This window comes from Cydia strobilella, chromosome 6, assembly GCF_947568885.1.
Source record: "Cydia strobilella chromosome 6, ilCydStro3.1, whole genome shotgun sequence".
NCBI classification, from domain to species: Eukaryota; Metazoa; Arthropoda; class Insecta; order Lepidoptera; family Tortricidae; genus Cydia; species Cydia strobilella.
Genome location: NC_086046.1, coordinates 18,065,347 through 18,085,156, shown reverse-complemented (window position 1 = coordinate 18,085,156; position 19,810 = coordinate 18,065,347). Strand labels below are relative to the sequence as shown.

Here is a 19,810-nt window from a genome sequence, read left to right as displayed (position 1 = left end):
GATCGAAAATCATAACAACCTGCCTTGGCCTCCAATACTTGCAATGCAATAATATAAAAAATACAAGTACCATAAACATTTTACTACTGTAGTTTATTGGTTGCACGTAATCCTTATTTACAATTTCTCAAAAACATCATTTGTGTTCGGTTCTTAGTTCATAGTCGAAACATACGTAAATTATGTAAAAGTTTTATGTCTAGGTAATGATACCAATGTCGTGTGTTATTTGTGTGTCAATGTTGTTTGTGTAATTATCATTGACAGTTTCATTTCGAATGGCGATTTGTCCCTCATAAAAATACCAGGAAACGCTATGATTCAACAGTGCGGCGGTTTCAATAATAATGACTAATGTGTTTAATGTAATATTTTCAGTTGAAGGCAGCGACTCGGTCGCTATGTGAGCGTGTTATGAGTGAAAGGTTCTGAAATGTCGTGGGGGTAATTTGGACAATTAGGCTGTAATCATTCAAAACAATGGTTCCTGCACCGAGCTGCCCCAATACCTGGGACTATTGGACGACGTCCCCGTCCTATATCGTGGATTTAACATGTCTGCTGCCCAACTCTGTTTACATTCCTATTACACCAAATTGGGACGCAACACTGCACGACGTGAAGGAGGTTAGTACTTGAGGGAGCATCCTGGCTCCGAGTGACTCATTCGTGGTCCAAAGACCGCTTTTGAGCTACCAGAGTTCGGTAAAGTAGGTTAAACTGTCGAGTAATATGTCTAGAGATAGCCGTGATTTTTAGAAAGTAGATCACATTGTTTACTTGTCTGTGCACTCGATTCGAGCGTGTAGGCTGAGTAATTGCAATCTTAGTAAACAACGCATACCTACATTTTAATGATATTGATGAAAAACAAGTTTTTAGCTATTAATGAAAATGAAATCACTGATACTGTTATCTGTTGTAGAATCAAATGGTGATCATTGTGTTTCCTTTGAATTGAAACAAAATAACATGTTTGTTATTGATGCAAGTGTGTAATTATAGAAGATATCAAGCATTTATGAAAACATATCCTATTTTTACACAATCTAACACTTTACAATGATATTTTATTTTAAAAATACAGAAGTTTCCGTTATAAATCTAATGATATTGTTTAAGTAATTATGTTATCCAAAATGTGTCTCAATAACTTTTAAGGATAAACTAAGAAGGAATCCAAATTCAGAAACATCTTATTCTAGTAATAACATGTATACATGTTTGATTCAAAATTTCATTTTAACATCAAATGGTCTAGTTTTTAAAAGTTAATTGCGATTAATTACTCTACTGTACCAACTTGTATACCTATGACAGCAATAAACACACGGATTACTCTTGTGAAATACATATAATTGCTTATTGAAAATAACTATGTTCTAAGGAAATAATTCTATGATTTTTATAGGACTTACCTACTATATCCTATATCTAAAAAGCCACACAGAGCGAGCATACGCGCGAGGCAATTTCCTCGCGCACAAAACGCCTCGCACGTATGCTCGCACTGTGTGGACCCGACTAAAGACATAGCTTAGAAACAGTTTTTGATAGTTGAACTCAAACTTGTATTTCAGGAGCTATGGATGAAAGCAGCGAGATATCCCTTATTTGGGATGCTGCACGAGATGTCAGACTATGTGTTCCAATTCATAAACTCGTTGGCGGTTCTCGAGGAGGTAAACGACGAGAACAAACGCCTCCGAGACATCAAACCCACCTTTGGGGTGCTCAAGATTGTGGAACGGTCTATGAGGCCTGGGGAACAGTTCCTTAATATGCAAATAAGTCATTTAATTGGAAAAGGTGAGTTATCTTTATACAAGTTTAAACAAAGGCCGGTAAAATTTTATTCTAAATGTAGATGACACTTGTGATGAGGGCACATTGTCTTTAATGGAATTTGACAGCTGGTAAGCCATTTTCGTCAGTGAAAAAGGCGGCAAATTTAAAAAATGTAGGCAGGAAGGGTTGTCCTATAGAAAAGTTGAAATTCGCGCTTTTTTCTACTGGCAAAGTGAGTGCTGTACCTAGATTGGAAAACATTGTGTCACAATCCCACCTGTTGCCACTGGAAGCCAATGAACATAATTCCCAGTTCTTACCACTGGGAATAAATAAATTACATTTGTCCTGCGTATAGGAAGATTATTAAGTTTTTTATTCTACAGTCAAAAAGGTGCAAAGGCAAAATTATTCTCTTATCTAATAGTCCTTGGCCACGGTAATACCATATTAATATATTTGGCCGCTTACTTGTTTCTATTACCTTTACATTATCCTTATTCGGTTCATATATGTCCTTACTTCCTTACATAAATTTTATCATCAGACTGGATGGCCCATTTTAAGGAAAGTTTTTCATATCACTTTTAAAATTAGGGTGTTATTTTTATGTCTGGATCTAAATCTAAATCTAATCTTTGCTCGTACTAGTCCGTATCGTATATGTATTGGCGCGAGCGAAACGCATGATAACTAAATGACATCATTTTGATGTCAGTGTACATTTTAATTGGTCTCAATGCCTTTTGATCTCAAACGGAGAAATAAAACCGGCCAAGTGCGAGTCGGACTCGCGCACGAAGGGTTCCGTACCGTTACGCTAAAAACGGCAAAAAATCACGTTTGTTGTATGGGAGTTGGGAGCCCCACTTAAATATTAATTTTATTCTGTTTTTAGTATTTGTTGTTATAGCGGCAACAGACATACATCATCTGTTAACATTTTAACTGTCTAGCTATCACACACACATGAGATACAGCCTGGTGACAGACGGACAGACAGACAGCGGAGTCTTAGTAATAGAGTCCCGTTTTTACCCTTTGGGTACGGAACCTTAAAAAAGTCACTTTAAAACCATATTATTATTGACAATATTACAGACAATTCAATTTCTTCAGTAGCCTTACCATGTCACTGACATGACACTGACATATTCGCTAGCGTGTGTGTAAATTACTTACTATGCATCTCGCTCGTACTGTAAGAAGACGTTAGCGAATATGTCAGTGACAAGCTCGTGGTAGCCATACAGTTCCCACTTTATACTACACCATTTGTTTAGTCTTGTTTTTTAACCCCCGAGCCCCCGACGCAAAAAGAGAGGGCGACGCGACGCTTGCAAAATAAAAATATTTGAATTTTCATAATAATATATGTGACGATAATAATTAAAATAGGTTTAAAATGTTAGTTCTTAAGAGTTTGTTTTTCGTGTCGGGGGTTTTTTAAAATTTTACTTTTATATACTCTAATATACTGTAATGTCTGAAAAGTCTAATAATAACATTAAATGACGTGTTTAATGTGTTTTCCTGTTGAGATTAGTCATAGGTGAAAGTGAACGTGTCCATACCAGGACATGGCTTGCATAATACATTAGTGGGCATGTATTGTTAATATTATGAAAGTGTCTAATAAGCATTCGTGGTAGAATGTTCGCGATCCCAGGACCCCCCCCCCCCCCCCAAACGGCATATTGTGGGAAAAGCCGGTGTGGGCTTAGTGGGTAGGCTCCTCCCCCTCTTTTCTTAACGGAAAGAGCCGGGAGGTGAGAGTCCCACATACCTCCCCCATAATAGGCCAACCTCAAGTCAGGGGGACGATGCGTAACAGCATTCCCACACCGAGAAAAAAAAAGTGTCTAATAAGCATACATCAGGGTTTCGGGCTTGGGAATGATTACGTGTATTTATAACTGTGTTTTTTATAAACAAATTACCAAACTATTAATTAAAAATGGGTAGTAAGCTCCAAATTGCTTAGAAATGTTAAAATTATTGTTTTTACAGCTTTTACCTGTTTTTTGGCTACTGTAAAACATTCCCGCACTCAAAACTCCGATGTTGATAATAAGTTACTACTGGTCTAAACCAAAATAAAATATTACGAATACAAATTAGTATGTATAAATTAAAATATTTTCATAGAAAGTAATTTAATTTGTTCTTAAAGTAAGTTACTGGTCTTTCTTTAAATCAGAATTGGGTGATTTTATTAATTCGGTAATCATTTATTTCTTCTTAAAATGCGACACTAGATTAAATTCGGTCTCTATCTAATATTAATATAAATCTCTCAAATTCATGAACTGATTTTGGTTTGTTGTTTGAAAGATGATTTACATTTGATTAAATATTATTCTTAGTTTTGATTGAAATACAAGGTTTTAAAATTTAATTCATGTTATAATGTACCCTAACTTGATACAAAAAAATTGCATGCCAGAAAAAAATTACAATATCATTTGATATTTACCAGTTGTAGAAAACATTGGGGAGAAAAACAGAATAATCTCAATATGGTTTATGGTTTCCCTTCTTGATCAGACACTTTCGTAAAAACTATAACTTTAGTGCTAAACTTGTACAAAAAAAACCGGACAAGTGCGAGTCCGACTCGCCCACCGAGGGTTCCGTACTTTTTAGTATTTGTTGTTAATGTTGTTATAGCGGCAACAGAAATACATCATCTGTGAAAATTTTAAAGCTAGCTATCACGGTTCACGAGATACAGCCTGGTGACAGACATACAGACGAACAGACAGACAGACGGACAGTGGAGTCTTGGTAATACGCTTCTGTTTTTTCCCTTTGGGTACGGAACCCTAACAAGATGATTGCGTAGCAAACAAACCAAACGAGCTATCATTTTAGTATCTGGAATAGTGGAATATAAGGAAGAGAGCTTACGAAAATGATAATCAAGCCGTAACCTTTTTTTTCCCTTGTCCCAGGTCTGAACGAGTTCGACAACCTCCGAAGTTCAGAAGTGAACGACTTCCGAACCCGAACCCGGTACATAGCTGAGGAGAGTCTCGTGAAGCGAGCCAGAGCGACCCCATTAGAGAGGCTTCGGTACCAATGTCCACCGAGATTAGCCAAGAGTCATATCGTGCATCGGACGTTGCAGAGTCATCTTAGTAGCAACAGCTTCTTTTTGAGCACCACCGTCGTTGATATAGACGTAAGTAAATAGTATAAAGATTTAGATGGCTTGGAAACACGTATATGACACCTATAGTGGTTGCAAAGGCTTTCCATCAGATGGGCCGTATGCATACAAACCTCCAAAGTGATAAAATATAAACATGGCGTCTACAGTCATCTAATGGGTTGGCAACCAGTGACCCAGTGTTATAGGCTATGGTAACCGCTTACCATCAGACGTCCCATAGGCTTGTTTGCCACCAACATGGTATAAAAATGCCACAGCATATAGGGACTGAATGTAACCTGATGAAGATTTGAGAAAGCGCATACAGCTCAACCTACTGGTATCCCGACGCCACGCTCGAATAGGCAAGAGTGACAGAGATGTTAGATAACGAAATTTCGATTTTCTTGTTTCGCGATAGACCCCCAAATTGTGGTAGTGGCGCCACCTGAGCATAGTTTCGAGTAATATTCCCTATTGACCACGAAACATTGCATTTTTGGTAGTATGCTTTATTAGGTGTCCAATAAATGCGTGCGGCGTTCTTGAGTATATTTTATTGATACAAATGCATGATATTTGCGTTTACGTTTCCAAGGCAGCCCGGAGGACCTCTATTACCTCTATACCAATCTGACACCTGACGCGATCGGTTGGCTGCGTAGCCTGGATGTCGATTTATAATAAGTATTAGCATATATTGCCTATAAATTAATTTGCCAAGACCATTGTTACATTGACAGCCTAGAGTCAGCATCAAAAGTAGCGGACCAGACTACGCGTTAAAAGTATCTACCATATTTACTCTTATAAAAGAAATATGTCTCTACATAGTATAAAACAAAGTCGCCTTCCGCTTTGTATGTATTCCGTCCCTATGTATGCTATGATCTTTAAAACTAGGCAACGGATTTTGATGCGTTTTTAATAGATAGTGTGATTCAAGAGGAAGGTTTATATGTATAATTTATAAAGGTTTTGTGTAAATTAGTTGAACTACCCGTGCGCTATTTGGTGAAGTATTTCAGTTGTTTTATACGATCATACGCTACTATTGATACGTTCTTACTACAGGTTTATCTTCCTTTCTAAGTATTGGAACATAGTTTTGTACGAGGAAATTCTTTATTAACTTCCTGCTATATATAATTAAGAATAATAACAACACGTAGGTCTTGTGCCTAATCTTTAATCTTCTTCATGTTCCTCGTTTGCTTCTTCAGGCAACTCTTCTTCGTCTTCTTTCCCTTCTTCTAGCCATTGCACCATCAGGTCTTTTGCTTCAGCCCTAAAGCACCAAAAAAAATTGGTTAGGTACAGTATTTACCTACAAATAAATAATTTTACGAAAAAAAAATAACCTACAGTTATCAAAAATCCTACGTTACTACTACACGTTTTTTCTGTATAGTAATGTGACAGTAACACTGCCTGTCTGTCTGTTACCTTTTCACGCTTAAACCGCTGAACCGATTTTGGTAGAACCGGGGAAGACTTTCATCATCAATCCATGCATCAGAGGAAGTCGCGGGCAGAAGCTACTGTACATATTTGGCTAGAAATGTCTGAAATCTGTTCTGTATAACTTTCTATTTGTGTGTGCTAACGAATAAATTATTTCTATTCTATTCTAAATGTGGGTTTGTTTTGATAGTTATTCCCTCTTTAGGATGAAGGCATGTTCACATGAAATAGATCATACATTTGTACTTTCCTGTTTTGCAAAGGGATTTCGATAGGTGTTACACGCTATAGCTTTTACTTTTCCCTATAGCTCTATTAATAAAAGAAGGCAACACATAACATGAATTGAGCGTTCGGAATTAAATCGATGGTCAAAAAACTTTCATCTCTTCGAGACACGACTGCTTTTTCGAATTTTTAGCCTGCGTTTCCATCAGAGATGTGCGAGGATGCGTAGCGAAGGATGTGTTTTTTAAGAACCCTACTATATTTAATTTAAACTAACCTTTCTTCGGGAGTGATGGCTTCCTTGTTGATCCTCTTGAGTCGCGGCAGCGTGGCTAACATCTCTACTCGGATGCCGGCGTCGTCTTCCTCTCCTCCAGCATCGTCTTCTCCTGTACCGCCCATATATGGGCAACCGTTCATTATCAACGTTTGTAGGTTTGGTAACACCTAGAAGGAACACAAATTTGAAAAAAAAAAATTACCTATATGGTATTTAGTAAGGCGAATGCTACTTCGAATTGTTGACCCAGAAGCTAGTTTTAAAGGCTCAATTAGCGTATCTAGATTTCCCAAAAAGTAAGTGACCATGAACATAAAAGAATTACTAACTTTACCTTTAACTTCTTTACTTGTATTAACGTCCGAACCTTACAGGCTCTCAGATTAATGTATTCCAATTTCTCATTGGCCTCACTGAAACCGGTTAACAGTTTTATCGGATTACCACGAACATGCAATATTCTCAAATTCACCAGATTCTCTACACCAACCAGACTTGTAATTCTATTCCCAGCTAAATACAAGCTGTCCAAGTTTGGAAAATTCAAATTGCTTATATCTTGAATAAGATTGTGACGGAAATCGAGGCATTGAATAGTTGGCATTCTATTCTCGAAATGGATCTTTTCTATCTTATTATCCGCTACCTCTAGAGTGCTTAATTCTGGTTGGTAGACATCGTGAACCGATCTCAAATAGTTGCCGTTCATAATAATAACTTGAAGGTACTTCATTCTTGGCAAAGCAGCAGAGATGAGTAAGTTTAAGTCTGCTTGTATAAGGACGAGGAAGGGAAGGTCTTTAATGACTTCAAGGGCCTTTTGCTGTAGATGGTTGTTCGACACGTCAAGGAATTGTAGATGTTGGAAGCTTTTGATAGCGCTGATTTCGGTCAGATTCAGGTTTGTTATTGTAGCCTTTAGGTAGGTGTATCTGTGACAAAAAAGCACATGTCATGAAACGATAAACATCTTTTTAGTTAAGTATTTTTATTACAAAAGAAAGTTCGTAAAAAAAGTTAAGAACGATAGAAACAGACTTGTATAAAATGTATGATTACGAGTTACGGGTAAGAAAAACAGGTCAAATAAACAGTTTGAGATACTCTAATATATTAAACACGAAATTAAATGATAATACTAAAAATAAAACAAAATGCATAAATAAAATTAATTTAAAAATACTTACGTAGGTACTTATTTTCTCCCACTGGCCCAGCAAAACCCAGGACTGTTTCTCTTGTCCCAAGCAAACCACATGACCTTAACAGTAATCGTGGCTCTCACACTCGTCTCCTACTGCTGTTTTGCCAAAAAGGCTCAGTCGAACGGCGAGCAGTTCAGCCGTCTCTTCACATATTCTGGTAGACGTAATATTCTTCAGTGCCTCCCTCTGTACCATTTCTTTGTTTCTTTGGTTGTACCTGTGGGTCAGATGAAACGTTGTCTGCTCTAGTGGACTCACCCATCTCCTTCAGCAGTCTTGCCGAGAAGGCTCAATCGGCCGCTGACCTCCGAGCGGTTCAGCCGTCTCTCCGCATATTCAGGGAGACGAAGTATTTCTTCACCGATTCTCTCCTCTGTACCCTGCTCCTGCTCCTCTTCCCCTACCTCTGCTGTGGTTGCCTCTGGTGACTGTGGATCGGTATGTATACCGGTGAGATAAATAGGCGTTAGGCGAGATTACAGCTAATCTTGTTAAGATTGTATATACATACATAGCAAGTTAGAGAGGTGGGTCCCGGTGCTGAGTGGTCTAAAGATGATGACTTTCAATCTGCTCAAATTAGCATTTTAAGTAATAGGTATCTCGTAATGACCATTTGAAAGGAGGCAAACGCAAAATCATAGCGAGCGTTTTCCGACTTAAAATACGTGAGTGACCCGTTATTAATATATTTAATATTATAGTTTTTATATTGATTTTATTTTTACACGTTATAATCAACGGCAAATGCAATGGAAATCGCACGGAAACTAGCGAGGCAGACTCCAAGCAAAACCTTAAAAGGTTAAAGTTCGCTAGATAGAAAAAAAAGCACGAAAACATAGAGTTAGACCAAGATAAGTCTGCAACGATTTTGATAGCACACGCAACGCAGTGTTATTTTAAACGTCAAACTTCTATGAAATTATGTAAATAACGCACTGCGTGTGCTATCAAAATCTATGCAGACTTGTCTTGGTCTAATTTTCAATTGTATACCATAGCTACCTATCGTTACCCTGCATACCATAGCAGTATTATATTATTAGATAACTAGTGATATAGCCGAGAGATCTGACAAGCAAAATTTAAAACAGAAGTAAATTATCAGAATGGCCCAATCTTTCGTTGCATGTTTCGCGCGGCGGGCCATATCTTTTGTTTCCTTCTAATTTCCTGGCTTTACGCACCCTATTAAATAACTTAAAACTTAAAAGATAGGTATGGTATGGGGCCTTATGCCAAATGCTGAGGAAAATGATGCAAATATCCGTACCTCTTCCTTTTTGGCGGATGTAAGAGCCAATCGTGATTTCAACATTATTTATGCCAATTCTAATGCTAATAAATTATTTAGGCAATTTTCTGTTCTTGAAATGTATCAAATGTAAATTATGTAAACAACTTTAGGTTTTGGCAGTTGTCGCGTTGACATAATTGACATATACTTTTACGTAATAGTTTTAATACTCAAGTGATTGCAAACTGTTGCAAACTAGCAAAGAGTTTAAAATTTGTTAAAAATACTTAAAAAGTGGTGTGTTACCAAGGATGGGGTTACCAATCTTAAAGGTAAATTACCTAGATTCGGACCAAGCTAACCCTGCATAGCATTTTGTTTGACTAAATGTGTCAATGATTATATCAAAATATAAAAATATGCCCTTTATAACAACATTGCCTACTTTCGTTCTGTTCAAGTCGGTACAAAGTTAGCTTACGGCCCGGCCACGACATTGCGCGACCGGCGGAGGCGGCGGCGGCAACCATAGGTGGGAACGAAAGGTCTGATCGCTGTGTCTCGATCCAACCTATGGTTGCCGCCGCCGCCGCCTGTCGCGCAATGTCGTGGCCGGGTCGTTACACGGACTTCACTTGCATTATTACGAGTACGTCAAGCGAGACTTCAAGTATGAAGTCGAGCGCGATTACGCAGGTCATGCTAAGCAGCCACTTCTCCACATTGAAAAGCACTTTACGTTTAATTTTGTAAATACCTATTGTGTAATCTATGAAATTTTACTCTAACATTCAAAAAGTTACGAAAAAGCTTTACAAAAAGGAAAAAAAGCTGTACTGTATCTAATTTTAAGGAAATTAAGTGTCTTTTTATAACACGTAGGTGGCAAATGAGCATACTGCCCGCCGTAAGGTAAAAAGTTACCCTTGTATGCGCCTGTATAAGTTTGTGTATGTGCCTGGAACAGGGTTCTATGTCGAATACCCAGTGTACCTTGCCCTAACATTTTGGTGATGCCATTCACCAAAACGTTAGGGCAATTGGCCGTACGCAAGGAAATTGCCACGAGGCAAAACTACCGCGTTTGCCTCGAGCGAGGTACGTGTAGAACTCTAGACCGTCCGAACTGCTCAGCGAGGCAGTTCGTTGTGTCCTATAAAGTCCTATTTAACCTAAGGGCCCTATTTAACATTTGCATTTTAAACATACTCTTTATTATACTACGTCGGTGGCAAACAAGAATACGTCCCGCCTGATGGTCTCCGTAGCCTATGGACGCCTGCAACTCCCGAGGTGTTACATGCGCGTTGCCGACCCTAACACTCTTGGCAACCTTTCTCACCGGCAGGACACAACACTATGAGTAGAGTCTAGTGTAGGGCTGTGTTATACTGATATTATCTGTTTCTTCCAGTTCGCCACCACGACTCACGCGCCAGCGATGTCCACGCCCAAACAGCACATAGAATACATTCTACACAAAAAGGTCAAAGAGTACTCCATGCGGCACTCCAGTCAAGACAAGCACAAGTACGTGCTGAAAGTGGCCGGGCGCGAGGAATACCTATTAGGAGACCACCCGCTGATACAGTTTCTGTATATACAGGAGACGCTGTTGAGAGACGAAGTGCCGCATGTGATGATTGTGAATATAGACAAGCTGTCGCTGTCCGGTGAGTTTTTTTTAATTTTACGACTATATCTTTCTCTGGTACACCCAACTTGTCAGTAGAAAAAGGCGGTAAATTAAAAAAAATGTAGGTGCGAAGGCCTCCCATAGAAAATTTGAATTTCGCGACTTTTTCAACTAACAAAGTGGGTGTGTTTGAGTATATGTGTAATTTGAGAAATATCGTGCCCTTTAGTGAGACAGCTAAAGAAAATTTCGCTATACTATGCTGTTTGTATTGGTCGATTATTTAATTCGAAACCTAGAATTCGAACTTGCAGGAGCTCAACTGTCTAATCCCCTATCAATGTTCTATCCAGATTAGTCACGAGCTCAGTATGACTATGAGCTCGGGTCGCAAACAATAGTATATTATTACATACCTACCTGGGACAGAAAAAAAAAATGTCTCAGATCACATGTAATTGTTGGCCGAGACGAAACCGACAAACATGTGATCTGAGGCGTTTTTATTTACTGGCAGAGTAGTGTTCTGTGTATACGATTTTTCTGTTCGACGGAGCCGGAAAGCGGTAACTTCGTTTAGCGCAGTGGGCCGGAAGTTGACGCTTTCCGGCCGGAGAACAGAAAAAAATATTTGTGCGATGAGCACGAATATTTGGCTCCTTGCGGGTTGACCCTTAAACTACCAGGTCCATCTAACATTCCAGCTTTTTCAACAATGTAGGCACTATATTCATTCGTAAAAAAATACTCGTGTCAACACATTATCCTTAATACATAACAATCGAATAAAATATAAAATAATAACCATAATAACATTGCGGTATTCATACTCACGCATCGGTACTCACTGGTTTTCCTGTTTATCACAAAACGCGACAAAAGGAAGTGAAAAACAAACTTTGCAGCAAAGTAGCTGAACTATTGAACTATACTATTCTTTTGGGGTTACATATATCTTTAATAAGTTTTTGGGAAATTTTCATTTTTGGTACAAGCTTTTATCGCTGACTGTACTTTTCATTCCACAGGCAACTAATACTCATCGAGACAATTCTAACAACCCCAAACACAATGAGGGCTATCGTTTTTTTGCTCACCAGTTGGCGCCTCTGTTGATGGTGGTCCAAAAGACTAAAGAACAGCTGTCAGTCATTGAAGTGACAAGTGACATTTGACATTTCGAAGTATGGAAAAGACCACCATCTACACTAGCGCCCCTAGCGGCGAATTCATACGCGTTAGCCCTCATTAGTTTGCATTGTTTTATTACTAGAGTTCCCATGGCCACCTCCTGTCTCCATCATCAGATATAATAGAATAGAATAGAAGATTTTTTTTCAGAAAACGCTTAAATTTAGGTAGATCAGCTCAATCGGGAAGTGGGTCAAATTTAGCTTCCAAGATTTTGCCCACACTATCAAAATAACTAACAGGGCAAGTTAAATAAAAATTTGTAATAAGGAAACTTTTCAGCGTTTTTGTAGATAATACTCGGTCGTTTTTGGAATTGTTAGCCTTACCAGTGGAGGGGCGTCCCGTCTATATAACCCGATTTCCATCAGCTTGCCCAATTTTCAGACAGTTGATACATTTTCCTTGAGCTGATGGAGAAGAGAAAGGCCATGTTAGCACCGGCTTACCGACGAATATTGACGACGCACCGCTACAGAGCCTTACACATTGGTTTCGATCTCCATCAATTTTGGGCTAGTATTTAAAAATAGCATTAAAAATAGCATAGAGCGCTGGTGGCCTAGCGGTAAGAGCGTGCGACTTGCAATCCGGAGGTCGTGGGTTCAAACCCCGGCTCGTACCAATGAGTTTTTCGGAACTTATGTACGAAATATCATTTGATATTTACCAGTCGCTTTTCGGTGAAGGAAAACATCGTGAGGAAACCGGACTAATCCCGACAAGGCCTAGTTTCCCCTCTGGGTTGGACGGTCAGATGGCAGTCGCTTTCGTAAAAACTAGTGCCTACGCCAATTCTTGGGATTAGTTGCCAAGCGGACCCCAGGCTCCCATGGAGCCGTGGCAAAATGCCGGGACAACGCGAGGAAGATGATTTAAAAATAGCATAGTAAAAAAACTTAGTCATTTTTCGGTTCATTTGTATTGCGTCACAAAAGGAACAGAAACAGAGATTAATAAAGCAATATTTTTATAATAACACTACCACTAATAAAAACCACCACTTTTAAAATTAAGTACATATACTAAATATCATATTAAAGCTAAGATCAAACAAGAATAATCTAGTGAAATCTAGTCTACGAGTATTACTGGCATGTCTTTATCATTGTTCTTATGGATGGCGCTTGATTTATTTTTATGTTTATCGTAATCGTATTTAAATGAACTGATATTTTACAAACAACACAAAACTATATTTGATTACTATTCTTTTTTCGCCTTCTTACACAATATTTTCGCAAACAATCCCCATACAAATTTCAAAACCGCTTTCAAAATAGCGTAGCTTACAAATAAGATTACAAATACTAAAGTTACGATCACACAAACGACATCTAGCGGTGATGTATAAAACGACGATGTATTCAGCTTCTGTGGTAGAGAGGGCGGCGCGGTGCGGTGCCGAGCTACATACTCCGTCCAATAGACGGCGCTGTCCATAACTGGTAGTGGTCGATCGTGCCAGAGCTGAGAAATGCGCTTGGCATTTGATTGCATTCTGGAAACAAAACGTTTAGTCAGGATTGTTACCTAAGTTTTCGTGTTTTACTTTTTTAATTTATTTATCACAAAAAAACTTAAATGGTATTTACATAATTTAATACCTGTAATTAACAAATTGCATTTAGACTTTTGCTTACACACACATACCTTCACACACACACGCACACACGCACACACACACACACACACACACACACGCATTCAGGCTCTAAATACATAATTAGGAATTGTTACTGAAGTAATTAATAAGTATTACATAGTTAAAAAATTTAATTTTTGTAACCATCATGCTAGTACTACTTTTTAGTATAAACATAATGGTTTATACCCTAGCGATTTCGGAAGAGCGGGGTTTTCTGTCACAAGCATATCTAATGCTTAAAAGAAGATCCCATCCCATGCTGTAAACTACTTGTAAGGAACCAATAAACATTTTTTTTTTTTTTTTACATAATTACCTAGTCGGCTCATAAGTTCTGTCATATACATAGTATCAAATAAAATCAAAAGTTTAAGTTTATTCCGTATAATTTGTACAGCGTTTGAAAGCTTATAAACTAGAGAATCTAAATGTATAACATTTATTCAAAATGACCGCTTTAATTATCTACACAGGCTTGAAGTCTTCGTGGCCAGTCGTCAATGGATTCACGCACCACTTTCATGTCGATATTGGCCACTGCCGTAGCAAGAGATTTTTTCAGCGAGTCTAGATTTGCATGAGGTTTTGAGCACACCTTTTCCTCTAAATACTGCCATATTTTATAGTCTAAAGGATTAAGATCTGGGCTAGAGGAGGGCCAATCTTCATGCCGTATAAAGTCGATTTTATTGGAGGCGAGCCAGGCTTGTGTAGACTTTGCCTTATGGGCTGGAGCAGAGTCCTGCTGGAAAACCCAATGCTGGTTTAGAAACATCGTATGGGATAGTGGTTTCACAATATTAGTCAACACCGTGTCTTGGTACACTTTGGCACTAGTTTTTACTCCTTTCTCACAAAAATGCATACTAGTGACGCCCGCATAAGAAACTCCCAGCCAAACCATCACAGATGAAGGGTGATGACCTCTTTGAATACGGGGAATGCTATTAGATGCCTCTTTACTATTGCGAGCGTACACTCTATCATTTTGTTTATTACAGTTTTCTTCTATGTCAAAAATTTTCTCGTCCGAAAACAGTATACAACGGTGCTTATTTTTAGCGTACTTCTTCAATAAAGCTTTAGATCATTTAAGCCTTAAAGCTTTAAGCCGACCATTGAGAAGATGGCCAGTTTTTCGTTTATAAGCACGAAGTCTCAGGTCTTGATTAAGCACTCTTTTCACCGTGTTTTTGCTCAAACCCATCTGGAGGGCCATAACTTTTTGTTTCCTAGCGGGATTTCTGGCAATGCGTGCCCTAATTGCTTGTACAACCGCTGGAGTCCTAGCTGTACGCGGACGACCGCTTCTTTTCTTGTCATTTAAACTAGAGACCTCACTGTATCTTTCTATGGTACGATACACAAATCTTAGAGAGAATTTTAAATTTTAAAGTAGCTTAAAAATTTTAGTCGGCGAGTGACCACAACGATATAGTGCAATTATTGCGGTACGGCTATCTTTAAGCGTCCACTCCATGTTGAAGAAAACAGAAAATTGCAAAATTATACTACTCAAATATTTAATAAAGATTCGAAATTCAAATGCAGAACGGTTTTTGTTTTAGGAGTTCCAAATTTAAATTTTAAAGGCCAGTGACAGAACTTATGAGCCGACTAGGTATATTCCACCAAACTGAGGACAGTTTGTGCTGTGCAGAAAGCGCTTTCTATCCTTTTGTGTTCTACCCACTTATAACCTACATACTTATAACTACTTAACTAAAGCGGTAGGTATACTGCAGTTATGCCATACAATCAATATACTATTACTACTCACTACTATTATTATTTAAACGCATTTAATAACATTTTACCTTTAAGCTCCATTTAAACTTCGTTTTCGAAGATCTTGTTTGAAACGTATATTTTTTTTCGACTTCTAAGTAGAATACATAAATAAATGTCATATACTAAGAAAAAGTGACCAAGGCCTCCAGTGCCCCAGGCTGGAATCGAACCAGCGTCCACTGCTATCGCGGCAGGTGCCTGTGCCATTCGGCCACTGGGCCACGCCAGCATAGGTCGAATTTTTCCAAGTATATGCACTTCTTACTGAAGGTTATGGCGCCCCCTGATGGCCATTCCTACGGTAGAACAGTATGGTTAGACCTTCTAACTGAACAACACAGGTCATTCCGTTTCAGGTGGTTTTTCTTAGTATGACATTTATTTCAGTTGAAAATTTGACATCAACGCAAACGTTTTCCCCATTATAACTATCTCATACTTACTTCTCCGAAGTCAGTTTTCTAATAGCTGCCTCCAAATTGTTACTATCGATCTCCTCGAAGAACAGCGTAAGTCCTAATCCGCTTTCTCGTGCTGACGCTGCATTGCTGAACTGGTCGCCGAAAAACGGTACAGTCAACAGGGGTTTACCGCAGTGGGCCGCTTCTGACATGCTTAGCATGCCGCCGTGGGATATGAAGGCAAGGATTTTTGGGTGACCTGGAAAATAGTTGAAAATGTTGGTGTACTCGTACGTACAGTCAAGTGTAAAAATATGGGTGTATACAACTTACTCAAAAATATGTCCCTTAGTTCTTAATTCGCTGACATAAGAGCTATGGGACATATTTTTGAGATGATTTGTGCACCCATATTTTTACACTTTACTATACATGAGGGGATTGGGAGAGTTAGGCTTAGGCCGGTACCGTAGGTATTACCTAAGTACACTTTCAGAGTTTCAATTAATTTCGGCTTTCGAGTACCTAACATCTGCTAACATCTAAGCCCATTAAGACAAAAAAGAGGAAAGGTTTTTACATTAATAGGTTCAACCTACATCCTGAGACAATTCCTACTAATTATACTACTTATTATATGTGGCATTGTCATCGGATTGAGGTATAACATAACATGTGTGGTATACTAGATAGGTACTAAACTAATATTGGTACACTGACGATAATAATAGTAATTGTAATTACAGTGCTGACAAGATTCAATCACAGAACGTTTGAGAACTACACATTTATTATGATAAATATAAGGCTAAGCTTGTATTGGGCCAAAAATATTTCGTTACGATGAAACAAAGTTTAAGGAAGTAGCTACATAATGCTTCATAACAGTAAATTTACTTTACGTTTGTGCACGATTATTATAAAAATGTCAACCGAAACCAGGTTGTTATTGTACATTTGACATATTCTGCGAAGCGGAGCACGGACTCCAGCTAATAATATAGGTACCAATTGTTCAAATAAAGGAGAACATTGTACCTTTTCATTATTACGAGTATACATTTGGCAAATTCCGTATTAGAAGTTCTTTAGAGCATATTTGGAGAAAAACTGTCTTGTATTTTATTTATTCCGTTACAATTTTCCAAAGGTATACCTTTAACTATTGCAACTGTATGTCGGTGCCGAAAATATACTTATGGAGTAGAAAAATGTACGATATGAACTGAACGGTGCACGAAAAGCGAAAACAGGCTCTGAGGTTTACTTTAATATCAACAAAAAACTTACATAAAATATCCAACTGTGGAAACCAACTGCCCACAAGCAAGTCTTCACTTTGCTCCGGAAAACTGTCGTTCCCCCATTTCCATATCACTTTTTGAGGAATCCTTGTAAAGGCTTCGAGGAACTGCTTTCGCTTGTGGTCGGACATCGAGTGCGATCTCAGAAGGGATCCGAAGCTGACGTAGATGACTCCGTGGTCTGCCGAGGATAGGAAATCTTCGATGTCCTAGAATTAGGGGGTTATTACTTAGACATTTGAAAAAGCTATATTGAGAGGGTGGAGTCGAGTCAACTGCAATAATATTTTTCACTACAAAACGCGTTAAAATATATCATGCTTTAAAAATAACAAATAAGGTACTATTCAAAGGGCTTATTAGCTATTAAATGATTAAATTGTATTATTCTTGCAACATTTAAAATAACGTAGTATTTAGTCAATTGTTGTTTTTATTAACAACTAATTAAATAAGGGTATTATAAACTTATTTTTAACGATGATCAATTGACATTATTCTTAATATTTATTGTACAATTTTATTTATTTTATTTTATTTATTTGGAAAGCAAACGGAAATAAGTGAGCAGGAGATGAGTTTACAAATACACATTAAGGACATTCACTTATTCCCTTAACAGCTCTCACTAAAACATGTAATGGAAATATACTACACTTAAACCACTCTTAGGGTACTAAATACAGTTACCAATTTACTAATTATATTTATTTCTATAATACAGCATATACTGACAGCATATATAAAAAAATTTCTGTGTCTGCTTTTTTATAGCTAAACTACTTAAGCTATTTTGGTGTAATTAAGCATGTCGAAAGCTCTTAGAATGAATATAGTCACTTGAAGGTGATGAAGGTGAAAAACAAAAAAAAAATCGCGAACAAGCTGCCTTATCACACATGCAAACGTTGTCACGGCCATAAACATTTAATTGTCATTGGAGAGTATGAACTGCCAACTTATGGCTTGAACTTGACATTGATACTTCGCGCCATTACCTATAAACAGGGGCTCCATGATAGGTACCTATACGAAGAAAAAGTATACACATGTTATAGCCGTGACCGTACCGCCGTAACTGACCTTTGGCACTGGCTTAGGTTTCTGAATATGAATCCCAGCAATCTCCAAAACTTGCGGCGCCAGCAACCTCCCTCCCGTAATGGAGTGATGCTGGTACAAAAACATCATCGCCATTCTTTCCTTCGCCATTTTTTCTAAATCCACGGAAACCTCTGGTAAATGCTTAGCGAATATACTTCTTATGCTCTCCTGTAAGTTCCATTTCATATAATTTTGAATTATAAAGTCAGCTACTGTTATCGGAACCCTTTCCCAAAGTGAAGGATTGCTTCCAGCGTTAAAAAAATAGTGCGGATCTGTTCTGACGTCAAAGGGTAATCCCACTCTTGAGTAATGCATTGGTAACAACACGTGTGAGGTTATCCCTATGATCGGAGAGTCATACATCGCTGCTGCATACGCAAACCCGCAGTCGCTCATGAACTGCTCCACAAATATTACATCATACTTAATTTTCTTATCCAAATGCTCTTTAACCTTCTTATGCGTAAAAAGATTCTCGCAATCCTGCGCAGTACCACCCGGGCTCAATATAAAATGTCTATATAAGTTGTACAAAGGCACGTACCAAGAACTTTTGCTTTCATAATATTCTAAATCATCTGTCCTAACGGCGCCGGGCTGGTACGCTTCAAGGTTAATGAACTCCAGCCCCGGCGTGGGGTTTTTGTCGGGGAAATTATTCATGACGGTAACTTTGTGGCCTCTGCGGGCTAGTTCCCTGAATAGGGTGTTTAAAGCCATGTAGTGGCTAGGTATGGGCATTGACACGATCACTAGGACATTTAAAGCTGTGGCTTGGGATAGTAGGGCGAGGAGGGCGAGTACGATGACGCGTGACATGATTGACGTGTGTGCTCGCCGCTAGCGGGCGATCGACTGAATGAGAATAAGCTTTGCGTGTGGCCGTGAAACTTGACTTAACTTAACTAAATTAACAGAACTCTGCACATGACTTGATTGATCTACTTACGGTACATAATATATGTCGATTTCATATTACTTATGATACCAAAATAATGTCTATGATCATATAATTGTTATAACTTATTTTTCATACGTGTTTTTTAATAAAACGACACGTCAAGATCGCTTATCTTCTTTCTAATGCAAAAAAACGAACTATAGTTGCCTAAAGAAATGCTTATACCAAATTCAAAAGCACATGGGTGTCATATGTACTCGTACCTAATATCTATTCATCTTGCTCGCGATGCAAATTATCTTTGCCGTCGAATTGATGTTACATGAACTTTACAAACATATGTATAAAGGAATATATGAATACATGTACATTGATATGGGTCAAAACTGACACAACTACGAGTATGTTTTATTAAACCTGTAACGTAAAATATTCCTAATACATCCCCTAAGCAGACAAATATCTTTTTATT

At 38.2% G+C, this 19,810-nt stretch overlaps 3 protein-coding genes across 3 annotated transcripts in view; 1 reads left to right on the top strand and 2 right to left on the bottom strand.

Annotated features, from left to right (window-relative positions):
* The first annotated feature begins 54 nt into the window (after positions 1–54).
* The window catches only part of LOC134742182 (phosphatidylinositol 4,5-bisphosphate 3-kinase catalytic subunit delta isoform), a 40,323-nt gene continuing 20,567 nt past the window's right edge, over positions 55–19,810 (top strand). Inside the window, exons 1-5 of the mRNA XM_063675163.1 lie at positions 55–203; positions 379–627; positions 1,581–1,809; positions 4,743–4,972; positions 10,774–11,032. Of these exons, the coding sequence (XP_063531233.1) occupies positions 481–627; positions 1,581–1,809; positions 4,743–4,972; positions 10,774–11,032 (865 nt within the window). The 5' untranslated portion in view covers positions 55–203; positions 379–480. The remainder of the gene's footprint in view (positions 204–378; positions 628–1,580; positions 1,810–4,742; positions 4,973–10,773; positions 11,033–19,810) is intronic.
* Positions 6,099–9,494, bottom strand: LOC134742181 (leucine-rich repeat-containing protein 23-like). The gene is made up of 5 exons (XM_063675162.1): positions 9,396–9,494; positions 8,378–8,547; positions 7,249–7,846; positions 6,912–7,081; positions 6,099–6,230 (listed from the first exon to the last, which is right to left on the bottom strand). The coding sequence occupies exons 1-5, from the start codon at positions 9,438–9,440 to the stop codon at positions 6,131–6,133; spliced, it is 1,083 nt and encodes a 360-aa protein (XP_063531232.1). The 5' UTR covers positions 9,441–9,494; the 3' UTR covers positions 6,099–6,130.
* Positions 13,382–19,294, bottom strand: LOC134742180 (UDP-glycosyltransferase UGT4-like). Its single transcript, XM_063675161.1, has 4 exons — positions 18,414–19,294; positions 17,317–17,539; positions 16,069–16,285; positions 13,382–13,687 (listed from the first exon to the last, which is right to left on the bottom strand). Exons 1-4 carry the CDS (start codon positions 19,254–19,256, stop codon positions 13,393–13,395), a joined length of 1,578 nt encoding a protein of 525 aa, XP_063531231.1. The 5' UTR covers positions 19,257–19,294; the 3' UTR covers positions 13,382–13,392.